Below are 17,845 nucleotides of genomic sequence, written 5' to 3' on the forward strand. Positions count from 1 at the left end.
AAACAGATAATAAAAACAACTAACTAACTAACGCAGCAGGATCTTCTGAATGGCTAAAGACAAAAAAATACAAACATTTACTCAAAATAAAAAAAACCTGAAAATGATCATTCCGATTTTGCTGTCTCTACTCTTCTGATGAAATTCCGACCGGCTATGACAACGCCGTTAAGTCTCCTCCCATCAAACACACCCACGGCCTGCGACGACGCCTACATGGCTGGATATTGTAGTTTTATTCCTTGTGCGTTGAATGGTGACGCTGGAGCACGCATCAGCGTGAAAACTACAATACTCATCACTAACAGACACAAGCGCGCTGAATGGTGGATGATAGTAGGCGATTAGGTGGTTCTCTGAGTGCGATACAGTCAAATACTTTATCATGCCGATAGGCCACGTAGGGAAGAGGACATTTCTAAAGTGACTTCGATCTCTTTATTTTTTCATTTTAACCTCTGCTTTACACAACCAGCGATCCAACACAGGGTAGAACTACGGTGTCGCGCCGCACGGTCGTCCTTGTTTCGGGCTTTTTGACAGGTTCATCACACGGTCTCTTCCTCTACTTCCTCACTGTACAGATATGCATCGCTTGCAATCGCTAGCAGCTCGATCATTGATCGCTGGGCCTCTTGATCAATACACCCCCTTTGCGCTGACCTCTTTGCCTAGTTTTACCGGGGTGAGACACAAATCTCAAGGTCCGTCCGTAGAGAAGTACAGGCAGATGCGCTTCAGCTCCGCCGAGGCGAAAGTGGCTGCTGGGCGTCTGAATGGTAAATTGCGGGAGAAGACCCTGACAATGGAGACACTCAACCCGCATGTGAAGGCTGTGGAGTACGCCGTGAGAGGACCCATCGTCATCAAAGCTGGAGAAATAGAGAGATACTTAGAGGAGGTGAGAAAATCACTGCAGGGGTCAATACTCCACAGTTTCATAGATGATGTTGAAATATGTGGTTGTTTCTTCAACTTTGGCAATGTGGACTTCTACACTGCAAAAAATTAATTTCTTTATTGCTGTTTTTGTCTTATCAAGTTAAAAATATCTAAAATTTCTTAAAGTAAGATATGTTCACTTGATAAGCAAAATGGCGTAAGATATTCAGTCTTGTTTTCAGAGAAATCTGACGAAATAAACTTTATGCTTAAAACATTGAATTAAGTTTATTTTTCTATCTTACCACGTTGGCATATAGTTCTTTCTTGTTTTAAGCATAAACCTCACCAAATTTAGTTGGATTTTTCTGAAAACAAGACGAAATATCTTATGCCATTTTGCTTGTAAAGTTTATTTATCATATTTTAGGAATGTTGAGATATTTTTACTAGAGAACAAGATACAAATACTAATTTAAATTTTGTTGTTGTTGTTTGTAGTGCAGAAAGTAAAGTCTCCTTAAAAAAAATTTCAGTCCTTTTTGAAAATATTTTTTTTTTACCTTTTGCAACTAACAACATCAAACAGTGTATGTACTGGTACATGGATTACAGGATATTAATGTCATGTTTGCCTGGAAAAGTCCCACCACAGTGTCATTTCCACCACATCTTAAATTCAGTATTGTATTTAATTACATTTGATTTTAAACGGTTTTTTTTTTATTCATTTGTTTAATGTATACTTTAATACACACAATTCGGTAATGTTTTCATACTTTTAGTATAATTTGGCAAAATGACAGCTTGAAATGATGCCCAATAAAAAGATTCTTCTCACAAGTGATATTTACCTTAATTTTTCTCATATTTCATCTCAAGCATGCTCTTCACTGACAATTTTGTCAACTTAACAATTAGGGTACAATGGGGCTAAAGGCACACCTCAAGGAAGATTAGCTTTATCTTTTCTCAAAATGTATCAGGATCGAAAATTGTTATTCCTATTGTACATTGAAAAATAATTTGTCAACTGCTTTTTTTTAATATATTTTTAATTTCATTTTATTTTTTAGTAACAAACTAAGATAATGTTTATTTAAAATAACGACTTCTGGAAAGGGTTAACGATTTCCTGTTAATTTCAAACACATTCTGCATTTCATTTAAGTATTCTATAAACAAATAAATCTTCATTGTGATTGGATCAGTCAACGTGAGCCCACTTTGAACATTTTTCATAACAAATGTACCCTCCCCCCATCCTAACTTAAACAACTAGTTTTATAGGGGACCTTTTTCACCTTCAAGGGGGCTTTTTACCCCCAAACGCTATCCTTTCATATTGGACAGTAATTGAATTTTTTTTTTTTATTGAATCACCTTGAACAAAACTGAAAATAACAAATAAGTATTTTGTCTTAATATAAATGTGATAATTTCAGTGATTGTCTTTAGCTACATACATTTGCAACAAATTGCCCAAAAACAACCTTTAGATATTACACACAATGATCTCATGGATCTTATTTTTCAGTGTATAGGAGTGTAACAGGTGTTTAGGAGAGTACTGTGGTAGGTTTTTTTGATTTTTAGTGGTTTGGGAGAAAATAGGGTCCTGTTGGACCCTTCACTAACGTAAACATTTATTAGGAGCAAAATTATTTGGTTAGGTGGAAATGACGCCACCACTGTGGAAATGTCGTAGGTTTTGAAAACTTGATAGAATTTGTTTTTTCACTTTTTGTTTAGATTATCATATTTGTATTAATTTGTATTGTTATATTAGATTTTCATAGTTTAATAATAAAAAGCCTATAAATAAGCTATAAAAGTCTATATATAAAAGGCATTTGAAAGGTACTAAAAATAGACTTTAATAAAAGCATGGTAAAATGTTTCCACAGTCTCATGTGAATTCGTAAGAATAATAAGAGAAAAAAAAATCACAAATTTGGTGTCACATATTTTGTACAAACAATCAAATCCATTGTTCTTTCATTATGCACAAAACATATTTATCAACTGCAGGCATGGTCATAGCTTCACATGTATGGTTAGGTTTAGGTATGGGCTTTGGGTAAGGGGTTAAAATTACTTTATATATCACAAAAGTGTGTTCCGTTACTATCTTCATTATGTTTGTATACTATTCTGATGATAGAAAAACTTTGTAATATGGCACTTTTTGTACCACTGTCTCCCTAAGATGATTCGCTGATGTTTTTCCTCTTTTGTAAGTCGCTTTGGATAAAACATAGAGTTAAAAAAGGAATACATTATTTGGTAAAGAATAAAACTGATTTCAGCTGGGTGCTACTTAAAAACACTTAAGCAATGCATCCTTGATTGAAAAACACGAAGGAAATATGCATTTCTTTTAACTTATTTTTTGTGAATACATGAAATGTAACTTTTTAAAAAGGCTAAACATGTGTGTTCAATTGCACATTTTCATATATAATTTCACTGGTATCGGCACCGACTACTGAAATTTAGTTACAAGAAAACACTACTGTTAGGTTTACCTTTTCCCCTACACACACACACACAGTTTAAAAATGAAACAAAATATCAGGGTCTGGGTTAGGTTGAAGTCGTACATTTTCATATGAATGAAGTTGTACGATTTCTTACAAATTCAATATCTCGTACTATACTTTTGAATTTCAAGTTGAAATCTGCTCATCAATTTTAATAAAACTCAACCCCTGGGACATACAATTGCCTGAAGTTGAAGAAAAACCTAGGCCTACATGTCAATGTGTAATGATAGAAACTGCTCTGCCAATTCTATAGTTAGCAAACAGTAGTTGCATAAGTAAATCTTCTCCCTTAAAGATGTTCAACCACAGGTGCAGAGCAGATGAGAAATAATATGTTTTTAGTAATTTTAGGCTCATTAATAACTAATTTTAAAACTTCAGAAATAATCAAACATACTGTAAGATCATTTCTAAACCAGTTTTTGTTGGTTGGGTTAGATGACATTCCCTCAGGGACATGCAACTGTTGCTACTGCTGGAAATAGCCGAAGTAATATACACAATGATTACCTCACAGCATGCCTTGGCTCATCTCTCTCATTTTTTCTTTTCTTTTCTTTTGTACAAAAGGGTATTGAATGGAAACATCCATCACAGGCCACATAAAAGTAATTTTAGGCTTTAACCTACTTTCGCATCTACAATCAAAGCAGTGCAACAAAAGAGTCTAATTCATACAAAGCTGACCATTCGGCAATCATGTTCCTTTTACTCCCTTTACCATGACATAAAAGTTTGTTTTAGCTTGCAGACTCAGTCATGACAGATACGCACTCAGAAAGAGACCTCTAAATATAGACCATGAACTGGTGCCTGCTGGAGCTTCAATGATGGTGGGACTGTGCACTGGCATGCCCTCAGCACATGACTGGATGGAACTGTGATTTTACCCATGTAATATGTTTTTGAGCATGGTATTTTATACTATAATGACACAACCTGTTAATGAAGGTTCAAACAAATGGCTCAACATAGGTGGATATAATCATTTGATTTCCTACAGCAGTTTAATCCTTTCAGATGATTTGATGTGTACATTGGAACATGATATAGTTCATCATATAATGGACACCTCTCTCATTGTTCAACAGGGCAGTACAAAACCCTTCTCTGAGGTTATCAGAGCCAACATTGGTGATGCACACGCCATGGGACAGCAACCAATCACCTTCCTCAGACAGGTAACGAAAACTATCCAACATGCAAATTAAATTTCCCTGAACAGTTCATTGCTCAAGGCACATTGTGGAATAACAATAAACAAATCATTGTTTTATTAATTACAAAATTCCTCTGCAGCCTTAGAACAGATTCTTCAGCTCAGTGAATACCCTAACCCGTTAACACGTGGTAATAAGATGCGTCTTGGGTTTTCAGATAACATGTGGTTAGGTGAGACTCATTGCTGTTTACACCTGGTCAGTTAAAGGGTTAGTTCACCCAAAAATGAAAATTATCCCATAATTTACTCACCCTCAAGCCATCCTAGTTGTATATGACTTTCTTCTTTCAGCAAAACACAATCGGAGTTACTATATAAAAAAATGGCTCTTCAAAGTTTTATAATGGGAGTGAATGGTACCTTAGATTTTGAAGCCCAAAAAAAAAAGCACATCCATCCATCAAAAAAGTAATCCATACGGATCCAAGGGGGTTAATAAAGGCCTTCTGAAGTGAAGCGATGCGTTTTTGTAAGAAAAATATCCGTATTTATAACTTCATATACTATAATCACTGGCTTCCTCTATCCTCTGCGCTTCTGCGTTCATCACTTCTCACCGGAGGTTACGCTACACCTACGTCATATGCTGGAACTCGACTCTCTCATGAACGCATGTACAGCCATAACCCGAAGCCAGTGATTGTAGTTTATTATGTTATAAATATGCATATTTTTCTTACAAAAGCACATTGCTTCACTTCAAAAGGCCTTTATTAACCCCCTGGAGTCGTATGGATTACTTTTTTGATTGATGAATGCGCTTTTTTGGGCTTCAAAATCTAAGGTACCATTCACTCCCATTATAAAGCTTTGAAGAGCCAGGATATCTTTTAATATAACTCCGATTGTGTTTGGCTGAAAGAAGAAAGTCATACAACTAGAATGGCTTGAGTAAATTATGGGATAATTTTCATTTTTGTGTGAACTAATCCATTAAATGCATCCTGTGACCACTTGTGTTTGAATTTCTAGGTGAGGGTCTCTGAGTTCATGATGACATGCAGTACATCAGTCATTATGTCAAAGTGTTACTGCATGACAATAAACTTAAAAAGTCCAAAAGCATGAATAAAACTGCCGCTCTGTTTCTCCCAGATGCAGTTGAAATCTAAAAACAACACATTTCGAGCAGAATTCTTTGTTATTTTAGTGGATTGCCTGTGTTCGCTGAGCTTCTGATGTGTTTTCATCTGTGTCTCTTCATGTTAACACTAGACACACTGAAGAATTTCTGTGAAGAACTCGTACTTGTTCAAATATTCGGAATGGATGGTTATTTCCTTTTTAAAGCTACTTGTAACCGGCAAAGTTTGAGCTCTTGTTTTAGCATAGTTGTTGAATGACTGTTAAGAGGTGGCGCTTCACTGTTGTCCAGGACACATCGGAACAGATTAGTGTTTATATCTGCATTGTGATCATATGCGTTTTTGACTAACTCCACTGCAGTATGTGCTTTTGTGATCTGATCACAAAATGTTTGCACAGCGTTTCCACCTGTTTTAACGCTGAACACTTGTGATCGGATCACCAAAAATGCTCCTTAAAACCAAGTGTAAACGGGGTCTAAACGACTGGGCTATCATTTAGCTGTATAAATTACATTAGTATCCTGGAAACAAGATCAAAGAAAACTTTAAGACTTTAGATGTTTCTGGTTAATGCAATATTTAAATCCGATTTCTCATTTACCATTGATGGTTGTGTTCATTGTATATCATGAAATTAGCTTTTGTTGATCACTCACAGTTTTGGAAGGCACTGCAAATTCCAGTGGAAGATGGCCTCTTGTGATTGGCCTAGTTTAGTCAGAGTTGATCTAGCCTGTCAGTATGAGCTGAACAAAAGCTTGTGTGATGGACTGAGCCGGTCTCTGCGCAATTATAGCTGCAGCATGTGACATGGAAATAAATTTGCATGAAATCCAATTGGACATAGCTTTGCATACTAACGTGGTCATCTCTAGTCAGTGTGGTCAATGTGTTGCTTTTCTCACAAAAGAGAGGCTGCCTCCAGCCTGAATGTTTATGGGTTGGAAACTTTGGGAGGAGCTGGATTCTGCTAGCCATCTGCTTATAACTCTTTTGCTAGGGAACAAAACTCTTCCTCCCAGCACTGAGCAAAGAAGCTTACAGTAATGCACATTATCCATCCCCATGCCTCTTATTGGTCAATGGAACAAAATGTTAACAGTGGAATACTGTCAGAATCAGAACTCATTAGATTAACTGCATTGTAGTCTCTGATTCAGCTTTGCTGTTTCATTGCAGGTGGTGGCTCTCTGCACTTTTCCTGAGCTGTTGGACAGCCCCGGTTTCCCAGAGGATGCGAAACAGAGAGCACGGCGTATCCTGCAAGGCTGTGGGGGACTTAGTCTTGGTATGTGCGTTTGCTCCTAAAGATGCGTTGTTGAAACTAGTGAAAACCTTGATATTAACTTTAATGTTTTGCTTTGGTTGGCTTTTTAGTTTTAAATTATAAATGCAATTTTCAGCATGCCTCTATAGCTATGGTAAAATGCCCTGTTATTGTAATTCACACAACTCTCTGGATGCTGGAGAACAATAGAACTGTACCACAATACTCAGTGCCAGTGTAATTTTGCTACATTAAGTGTTTTATGAGTGCTAACTTGTATGTTTCTGTCGCAGGGTCATATAGTGCAAGCCCGGGTGTAGAGAACATCCGCAAAGATATTGCAGCTTACATTAAACAAAGAGATGAGGGAGTGCCTTCTAACTGGGAAAACATATACCTCACCACTGGAGCAAGTGATGGCATTATGGTAAGTGATGGTATACAGTGGCCCCAAAAAGAATTTGGACACTTAAGTCAATGCAAAGTATGAATGTCTTTGCATTATAAAAAATTAAAAGAAAAAAATCAAATAAACCAATGTTTGTGTGGTTTCAAATGATAAAATAATAGATAAATAGTTTATTGTTCAAAATCAAGACCATGTACATTGACACTATCTAGTTGTCAAATTGTGTGGGACATGTCCTTAATATGCATTTTGATTTTGTTTTAAAGACTATTCTGCGACTGCTAGTTTCTGGGAAAGGCTGTTCTCGGGCTGGTGTAATGATCCCCATCCCTCAGTACCCTCTCTACTCCGCTGCTATCTCAGAGATGGACGCAGTACAGATCAACTACTACTTGGACGAGGACAACTGCTGGGCCCTGGACATCAATGAACTTCACAGAGCTTATCAGGCTGCCAAACACCATTGCCAGCCTCGAGTCATTTGCATCATTAACCCTGGCAACCCTACTGGTAGGAAAATTATAAAGCTTTCTTATCATGTGTGCTTGGAAACCTAATACCACATGTTATTTAGATTCAATAGCATGTGCACTGGAAAGATGAGAATGTCCACCTTGCGTCATGCAGTCATGATCTTTCTCTAATATTTGTAAAGACAGTGCCAGTGCTTTGACCTCATGTGTAATTATAAATGATCATTTGACAGTGCTTGGAGAGAGTACTGTATCTCATCTTAATATATTGCAAGATGACTGATGAAGGTGTTGAATATCTGTTGCCCTGATTTCCTTCATGCCTCTTTAACCTTTCACAGGTCAAGTCCAGAGTAAAAAATGCATTGAAGAAGTCTTGCACTTTGCCTATGAAGAGAATCTTTTTGTTATGTCAGATGAGGTAATACCATCTGTGCTCTTATGTTCAACAGTTGAATTAAAAAGACTTAGTTTAGGTCCAGCATTAGGGATGCACTGATGATAAAACTCTTCCGATACCTGAAATGATACCGATCCGAGTGTTGTTTTTTTCATTTTCAGTTGAGAATATCTACTGTATACTTGAATGTGCTATACTAATTTGGGTATTTTTTTTTTTTTTTATAAATGTAAAGAAACAAACCTCTAACTACACATTATTTCAATATAAATGTATAGCCTATTGAGAAAAACTTTGTTAACTAGTCTTCTGGATGAGGCAGCAGCAAAATGAACAGTAATTCTAGTGAAAGTCTTGGGTAGAAAAGAAGCCAGTTTTCTTTGCACAATTTTTGTAATTGGACTTAGATCTCTTTTTCTTTGTTCACTTTAGTTGTAAGATATCAGTCCACTTTTTTCATTCACAGTTAATTTTTTGGATCCAGTCAACTTAAATATTGTTGTAATTTGTAAACGAATAATAATGATAAAATAATAAATTATTATTATTACTAACATTTAGAATTTTATAATACAAGAGTAATGTATTTTAGTCATGCACTTTTAAATTTAAAACCCTCTTGCTTTTATTATGAAGTCCTGTTAGTGTCTGTATTTGGGCTAGTTCACTGTAGTTTTATTCGCTTATTCAAAATCTGGTGAAATGCTCCTCCGGTGCCATTCTAAATGCATGTTATTAGTGAACCGAATTATCGAGCAGCTACATTTGAAATGCTGTTTGTGTGGAATGCTTACATACTGCACGCCGCTCTGAGAGCTGGAGTGCATCACCAGCCTGCGCGTGCTATGCGTTTGTGTCGATAGAGCCACGTCATTCAATAATGCGGAGCGCATGCAGGGCCGTAGCTAGTGGGGTGAAAGGTGGTAATGATTCTAGGGGCCCAAAAGGTTAGGGAACCCCATAACAAATTCTAAACTGTATTTTTTAATAGGAACCGGGCCCAGAGCAGTGTACAGTCAGGGGGCGCAGATACCTTGTTACGGCCCTGTGTGCATGCAAACTAGATATTTACTTGTTAAACACAGCCTTTTGCGATTCATAAAGCTATTGCATGTCTTGGAGTTTGACGGTAACGAACATGACGAACACACAGTATCAGATTTGGATCGGGCACGTCAGACCTATACCGATCCGTCTAAAAACTTCAGTATCGAAGCCGGCAATCTAGGTATCGGATCAGTGCATCCCTATTTAGCATATGTTGCTCTACATTAGGGCTGGGAAATATTAATATTCTAAAATATTGCTCACAAATTCAAAATAAAAGAAAAAAAACTGACTCACAAACTCCTTGCATTACTAAAATATATTCACAATCATTTAATGGGTGATATAAAATTAATTGTGAATATTGCAATGCACTTTTTGGTCATTAAAGGAATGTTCCGGTCTAAATACAAGTTAAGCTCAATCGATTGCATTTGTGGCATATTGTTGATCACCACCCAAAAAAATATTTGGACTCGGCCCTCCTTTTCTTTAAAAATAATATTTAATTTGCACTTAAAATGGAAGTGAATGGGGCCAGATGTAAACATTATACAGTACACGTTAACAAGATAAAATTGCTCACTAACCATGTCTGTGTAAAGTTATATCCATTGCCATTATGACGTAAAGCCGATAAACTTTGTAATCCAGGTAAATTATTTTATCATACTAAAATCACGTAGAACAGATTTAATCATACAGAAATCACATTAACACATAATATTTTCATTTTATGCCCATACTTTTAAAACAGTGTGTATTTTAATGTTTATGGACTGGCCTGCCAATTCCATTGTAAGTGCGTTACTGTAAATACAATTTATGTATTTTTTTTTTTTTAAACAAACGAGGGACAAATTTCATATCGGTGCATATAAATGAAAATGATTCAATATTATACTTTGTGTTCATTAAGTGAAAGAGAGTGTGGAAAACAGAGCAGAGTTGCAATTTGTAAGGTTTGCACCGTTCTACTGAGGTGGAACTACCGTTAAAACGTTTAACACAACTAATTTGATTACTTACCTTAAAGCTCGACACGGCAAGGAAAGTTACAAGTTTGTTAAAGTTAAAGCGTAGGTTGCTTCAGCTAAAAAGTGACAAGCTTCATCATACAGAATTCAGTTAATGTGAGTTTAATGCGCTTTTTACTTTCTGTGTTTCGTTTATAACTGATACCATTTACTCTGAAACATGGACGTACATGGAGAATGAAGTTATTTAAATTTCTTTTGAGCTTGGGTAATTAATTATCAGTGATTTGCAACAAAGTAGCATTAAAAAGCAGAACCACCAATCTATCGGTTTTAGCACACAAATGCAGGACAATATTGAGAATTTCTTAGTTATATCCCCCAGCCCTACTCTTAGTCTTATATTTAAACACATTTAAGCCTGACATTTTCAGGAAGTACATGTGCCTTGACCACCTACATTCTGCTCTAATTTTAAATGCTTGACTTCCACATGACCACCATGTTCTCAGTGTTGGTTTGTGCTGTTACTGGCAGGTGTATCAGGACAATGTGTACGCTCCTGACTGTCAGTTCCACTCCTTCAAGAAGGTGCTATATGAGATGGGTCCTGAGTACTTTAACAGTGTGGAAGTTGTCTCCTTTCATTCCACCTCCAAAGGATACACGGGAGAGTGAGTATCGCTGTCTGTGACCCTTTGCTGAGGTCTGCATGTGTCTCTTTAATTTGATATGGCTTCTCCAAGATCAGTTTTCGCTGGGACAAATTCACATGACATAACCACAATAACCTGAAACATGTTTAGAAGACACCTGGCTTTGTCATTTATAATTTTAAATAGAAATATAAAATCAACCACCCTGTAAAATTTGTCATTATGATTATCGCCATTTGTAAGGAAAATCTTAACTGGTTACAGTTTTAGAAGCAGCTCAGGAACTGATCTTGAGGCAGTGCACTGTTGCATTAAATCCATTATTTGTTATAACAGTAAGTAACCACTATTCCTTTATGCTCAAGACCATTCAAAATACAGTTCCTCTATTTCAGCACAATTCAATTAAGTATCTAACACCATTCAGAATGTGTTCTGACTGGTATAAAATAGCTTTCATTGTTTCTGTTACAAGTTTAAACAGATAGGCCTTTCGCAATTGAATAAAGCAACTTGCCCTATGATTCATTGAACTAATTTGACATGTCCTTCCACAAGGTGTGGCTTCAGGGGTGGATATATGGAGGTAGTCAACATGGATCCTGAAATCAAGGCCCAGCTGGAGAAGCTTTTATCAGTGAGACTATGTCCCCCCTTGGCTGGCCAGGTTGCAATGGATGTCATTGTCAACCCTCCACAACCAGAAGAACCCTCGTTCAACCAATTCCATCAGGTCAGTGTAGTACTGTTCTAGAGCAGTACAAAGACAATGGATGGGACAATAGCTTAGTTTGTATTCATTTTTGTGTATGCAAGCCTGTAAGTATAATAATATACGCATTCCAGAAGCATACTTTGGCTTTAACTGGGCATGTTCGTGTTTGTCTGATCTCTCAAAGGAAAAATCTGCTGTGCTGGGTGCTTTAGCAGAGAAAGCAAATCTAACTGAGCAGATCCTGAATGCGGTTCCAGGAATCAAGTGCAACCCCGTCCAGGGAGCCATGTACGCTTTTCCCCGCATCTTTATCCCTCAAAAGGCAGTGGAGGAAGCCAAGGCAAGTGCTCCTACTTGGGCTTGCTTGTGTAATCCTGTTGCTTTTGATAGCTGAACTTTGTTTTCCACAAGTTTCCAGGACACCCTACGTTGTTCGACAAGGCGTAACCAGTAAAACCAGTTCACCAGGCTGTACCCATTAATCGCCAAACAAAATCCAGCTGTGTAAACCTGCCTTTTAAATGCTAGCCATGATGTGCAGACTTTTTCATTGCTTGTTTCCATGAATGGAAAGATATTTCCAACATACACACACAGTTATCCCTGTTCGAATACATCCTACAGCTGTGCAGAACTGATTGGATATTTTTTTCAGAACGGATACTTAAAGAAATATTCCAGGTTCAAAACAAGTTAAGCTCAATCAACAGCATTTTGGCCATAATGTTGATTACCACAAAAAATTATTAACTCTTCACTTACAATAGATGTGAATGGGGGGGCACATTTTTGAATGTTAAAATACAAACTTTTTCAAAAGTAAAGCCACAAGACAAACAATATGTGTATTAACATGATACTACTTACTAACCTTTTCTGTGTAAAGTTATAGCTAATTTTATAACTTCATTGCCATGACGAAGTAATGCCATCAAACATTAAAATGACAATTTATACTACTTTACAGCTCAAATTATATGCTAGTTTTAACAGAAGGATTGTAAGTGCTTTTATACAGTTTTAAGCTTCACATTTCTGCCTTTTTAAACCCTCCAAAAATTGGTCATATTTTATGGAATCAACATGAATCCATTACAAAAAAAAAATGTTTGCCAGATGTTTGCAGCTCTTAATCGGTAGTGGTGAACCTGCAGCAAACCTATGGCAACTATGGACAATTTGCTGCAAGCTTGCCGCAAAACTAATTTGCATTTGAAAATGATCTGTGGTGAATTTGTGGCAAGTTTGCAGTGAACTCTTACATTTTTATAAGGGAATGCCACAAATGTTGTCAATTGAACTTAACATATATTGAATTCGGAATAATATCTTAGAATGTTTACATGGAATGCTACTTTTCTACCCGGCTATTCTTCCACTTAACAATTTAGTCTTCAAACCTTTGTGTCCTGTAACTCAAAAATTTGACTGATTTGACTTATCTTTTTGGCAGTCTCTAGGAATGCAGCCTGACATGCTCTACTGCCTGAGGTTGCTGGAGGATACTGGAATCTGTGTCGTTCCTGGTAGTGGTTTTGGGCAGAGAGATGGCACATACCATTTCAGGTAAACCTGGTCTTAAACATGAACCATTTTCATTTTTAGATGATTTCTTTGCACAAGTTTTGAAGCTTGAAACTGCCAAAATAAGAACTATTTTGAATCTAATTTCTCCCCCATTAAAGCGGACAGCCAGTTTTGCTATAGACCATTTCAAGCATGTAAACAATAACAAGGAATTTGAATGGAGGTGTTCCTGTAGCACTTCAGGTATCATTAACAGATCCTTTAAATAGGGCTCTGAGTTAACATATTTTCCTCAAATAATCTCAAACATTTACCTGAGGTGACTTATCCAGATGTTTTGTTGATACTGAGCATCTACATGCGAGAGGCGATGAAAATGCATCGTAGTTTAGCTTCTCACAATTATTTCCTCAGCGGAGAGCTCTGGAACAATCACTCCTGTTATAACACAATCGTTCTATGCAAGTCTTGTCACTCTGCAGACTTCTTTGGAACGCGCTTGGGCATTTCAAATTTCAAATCAGCAGTAAAATCGGACAACACTTGTATCATAAATTGTGCTTCTTTATGTCAGATTACACTAAAATAAAAATTCCCTGCTTTTATAGATAATGTGCATTCTCAAGTTGATTGACAGTTGATGTCTGTATCTAAACGGTGACTGGCTCGTTTACCTGTAAGGCGGGACTTGCTTCCTACATTCGTTACCTGTGTGCTCTCCCATTAATTTTAATAGAAGTGAACTGTCTCTGCTAAATAGTTTCTGGTTATAATCAATGAAGCTGTCTGCGTGACCCGCAGACAAGGTAAGGATTTATTTTTTTAATGAAAAAAAAAAAATACATTTTTGTCTCCTTTCTTCTGGATAAAAGTGTCTGCTAAATGTAAAAGTAAATGAATTGCGGAGCTTAGTAATCGTGTTAAAGTCATTATGAATTAAGCTTTTTGTTGTTTTTGAATGAGGGTGCGTTCTGTTCCGAAGTAATCATCCCTATGCGCTTTGAAGACTTTACCATTCACTGTGAGAACATGCTTTTTAAAAATTATTTTAATGTTCCTTGTGGTTCACTTATAATATTACATTTTTTTGCACAAAAAAAACAGTAATATATTTGTAAAACATGAACAAGTTTCCACCTTCATTCTGACCCTCTGTCAGAAACTTTAACTGCCTCTCCTTTAAGACTTGACAATAATCACCCACTGTTATGATTGGCTCTCTGCTCTTGACTGACCCACTCTCTCCTTGCCATCTCACTGCTAGTGATGTAATGGTTTCACGGTATACCACAGTTTTAAAAAGAGACTGTTATCAAATGTTGACATTTATAATTCACAGTATTGCACTCACGGTATTACTTAGATTAATTTATTGTTTTCTAAAATCCAGGTAAAGGAATGAAAGTTTCCATTGTAAATATCAGTTCATTTAAGAGAGAATCCGCTATATTTACACAGTGTCATATAAACTTGATAAAATAAATCTCTAAATTGCAAAACAGTAGAAAATCGAGTGGTTTTAATGTTATCTTAAAGGGGGAGAACTAGATGGGTGATTTTTATTTATTTATTTATTTATATTTTTTTTAATTATTATATTTAGAAACTGTATAAATAAAACGTATGCGTAATTTGATCCATTTAACTTTGCATTGTTTTTCCTTCATTCAGAAGGTGCCCCTAATGGAAAACACCTGGAAAAAGTCTGATTTTAATACAGGCCTATGTATAAGTTATAATGTTGCCTGCATTTCAGAAATCCGTTAGGGATGGCATCAACGAACTTTAAAGATTATTAGAATTATTTATTCATCCAGAAAAATGCCCCAAATTCACATCCTGGGCCATCATCCAGTCCGATGAATCGTTGCTGTATTTTTCGAATAATCTTAGCAAGGCACCTTAATACGGTCAGATGCAAATGTCTTTGTTTGGTCTCATTGTTTCAGAATGACAATCCTACCACCCACTGAGAAACTGAAGGTACTCCTTGGCAAAGTGCAAGATTTCCATATCAAGTTCCTGAAAGAGTACTCCGCTCTGGAGCAGCCACAGAGATGAGATCTACCCTGATCTAGAGTATATAAGCTGGCCAGCTCTATCTCATGGCTACTTAACACACTAACCACTCATTTAAAGGGTTTTAATCCTAGTTTTGATGCATGATTGAAAGGATTCATAGAATTGACTTCCTATTTTTTGGAGGTGGTATGGTGGTAGTTTTGGGGAAATATTAGCTGTTTAGTCAGATGTAACACCAAGCTTGAATGCTGAAGAGCACACACAACAACAGACATTTCTTCTTCTTTTTTGTATTTAAATAATAAATTCTAAAACGTTACATGATCAGACACACGCTACCATAAATGAGATTCAACAACAAAGGTCAATAAGTTTCCAAATCAGGACACTTTTGCAGTTATTTGCACCAATGTGCAGAATTATTTAGATTTTGTTGGCAAGGCATTTCCCCCATAAAACATCTGCAATCTTTATTTAATATTCCTTCTATTCATGTTGCACCTTTATGAACTATTCAAATCTATTTTGGCTGATGCAAATTTAGCATTTTTTCACTTTGGCTGTATATTTAAAATGTCAAGGGGTTTTGTGACTGGAACGCTGACGGTACATGTTTTGGTTCTGGAAAGTTGACAGAAATACTTATGTAAACGTTTATGTTGGCCTCTCCATAGTTGTACTCATTGCCATGCAATGTACATGACAAACTTTAAATTTGTATTCTTTTTTTAAAATAAAATTTAAGAGAAGCTTCTGTTGAAGATTGTGAATAACAATGATTTATGGTGTCTCTGACTCTGTATTTTCACTGTAGATATTTGGCAGCATGGAATGCAGGGAGCACTTGTGGAAAAATTGATGGCCTATAATTAATGTTTACTTGTGTATTTTATACACTGCTTTAGTCATGCAAGCAATTTTATCATCGAAACTCTTTATCGTCATCCTGTTTGAAAGAAACTAGTTAATTGGATATTTTATTGGAATATTTACAAATTAAACGCATACCATTAGGCCAGATATATTTGTGCCAAAGTCAAAATATTTTGATTAACTAGTGGTTTTAACCATCCCTTTTTGACTTCTCATCTGTCATTTTACTTTTATATTAAAGCCATTAACAGAGCTTAATGCATATTCTATCACTTCATTTGAGGTGCCTTCAGGATTTAATGAACTGATTTTTATTCTCTCTACATGCAGTAATGTATCTTACAAAATTGTAATGAAATGTTTTTTGTTCTCTTCTTAATATAATGTTCCTTTTATGTAATTTTTGAGAATTGGCCCAGTGTTCACAAAATGTAAATACTAATATGAGCTGCAATTAAAGTTGTAGAAGTGGAGACTGTTAAAGCTGATTGCATCTGTTACAAGTTAAGTTTTCTTTTGTTTTTATTAAAGATGACGAAATGAAATGTTTACTTTGATCATTAAATATCAAAGTGTACAATCTTTCCATGTTTGTCCAATGTTTTTTGGGGATTAATGAAGTACTTTCAATCAACAGTAATGTTTTTATTTTGCTCTACATTTCAAATCATAAGTCTGGGAAAGCCTGGAATTATGAGAATTGTAATATTGTGATTACGAGGCTGGAAAAAGTAATCGAAATTAATAGAATCCTTAAAAAGACATGGAAATTTCTGTTCAGCTCTACATATAATAGTTAATTGGCCAGAAGCTGCTTTTTGAATGCAATATGTAAAATTACAGTTTTTTTCCATGGGGCCATGGAAACCCTGGTCTAAAAAAAAAAAAACATTCAGTAATGTATATGAAAACAAAAAATGGTTCCCAGTGGCCAGGAGTAAAATTAAATGTAAAACTAAATCTTCCTGTGTAAGTTCAAGGGATTGTTCACCCAAAATTAAAATTCTATTATTTACTCACCCTCATGTCATCCCAGATGTGCATGACTTTTTCTTCTGCAGAACACAGAGTATTTCAGCTCTGTAGGTCCTTACAATGCAAGTGAATGGCGGACAGAACTTTAAATCTTCAAAAAGCACATACAGGCACCTTAAAAGTAATCCATATGACCCCAGTGTTTAAATCAATGCATTCTGAAGCAATATGATGGGTGTGCGTGAGAAACAGGTCAATATTTAAGTCAACATTTTTTTTCATTTTAATTGTCACCTTTGACCAGCCCCAACCAGTAGGTGGCAATACGCAAGAAGAATGAAGGGCTAAAAAAAAAAAACAAGAATGAAAGTGAAGATTTATAATAAAAAGGACTTAAATATTTATGTTTCTCACCCACACCTATAATAGCTTTTGAAGACATTGATTTAACCACCGGAATCTTATGACTTTTTATTCTGACTTGGAGATTTAAAGTTCTAGTCACATTTATATAAATTGTATGGACCTACAGAGCTGAGACATTCTTCCAAAAATCTTTATGTTCTGCAGAAGAAATTCATACACATCTGATATGGCATGAGGGTGAGAAAACGATAAGCAGTTTAATTTTTGGGGCAACTATTCCTTTAACTGCTAATAGACTTTAGTTCAACTAACCACCTCTGCAGTAAGATGATGACCAACATGGTTGTGTAATGTAACTTACTGCCCTCTGAGCAATTAAATTACCTTGTAAACAGCAATG

At 36.0% G+C, this 17,845-nt stretch overlaps 1 protein-coding gene across 1 annotated transcript; it reads left to right on the forward strand.

Annotated features, from left to right (window-relative positions):
- Positions 1 to 319: 319 nt before the first annotated feature.
- Positions 320 to 16,694, forward strand: LOC127635523 (alanine aminotransferase 2-like). The gene is made up of 11 exons (XM_052115647.1): positions 320 to 901; positions 4,520 to 4,609; positions 6,918 to 7,026; positions 7,299 to 7,432; positions 7,681 to 7,924; positions 8,229 to 8,308; positions 10,849 to 10,985; positions 11,526 to 11,700; positions 11,867 to 12,022; positions 13,136 to 13,248; positions 15,159 to 16,694. The coding sequence occupies exons 1-11, from the start codon at positions 587 to 589 to the stop codon at positions 15,268 to 15,270; spliced, it is 1,665 nt and encodes a 554-aa protein (XP_051971607.1). The 5' UTR covers positions 320 to 586; the 3' UTR covers positions 15,271 to 16,694.
- The last annotated feature ends 1,151 nt before the right edge of the window (positions 16,695 to 17,845 follow it).

Source organism: Xyrauchen texanus, chromosome 1 (assembly GCF_025860055.1).
Source record: "Xyrauchen texanus isolate HMW12.3.18 chromosome 1, RBS_HiC_50CHRs, whole genome shotgun sequence".
NCBI classification, from domain to species: Eukaryota; Metazoa; Chordata; class Actinopteri; order Cypriniformes; family Catostomidae; genus Xyrauchen; species Xyrauchen texanus.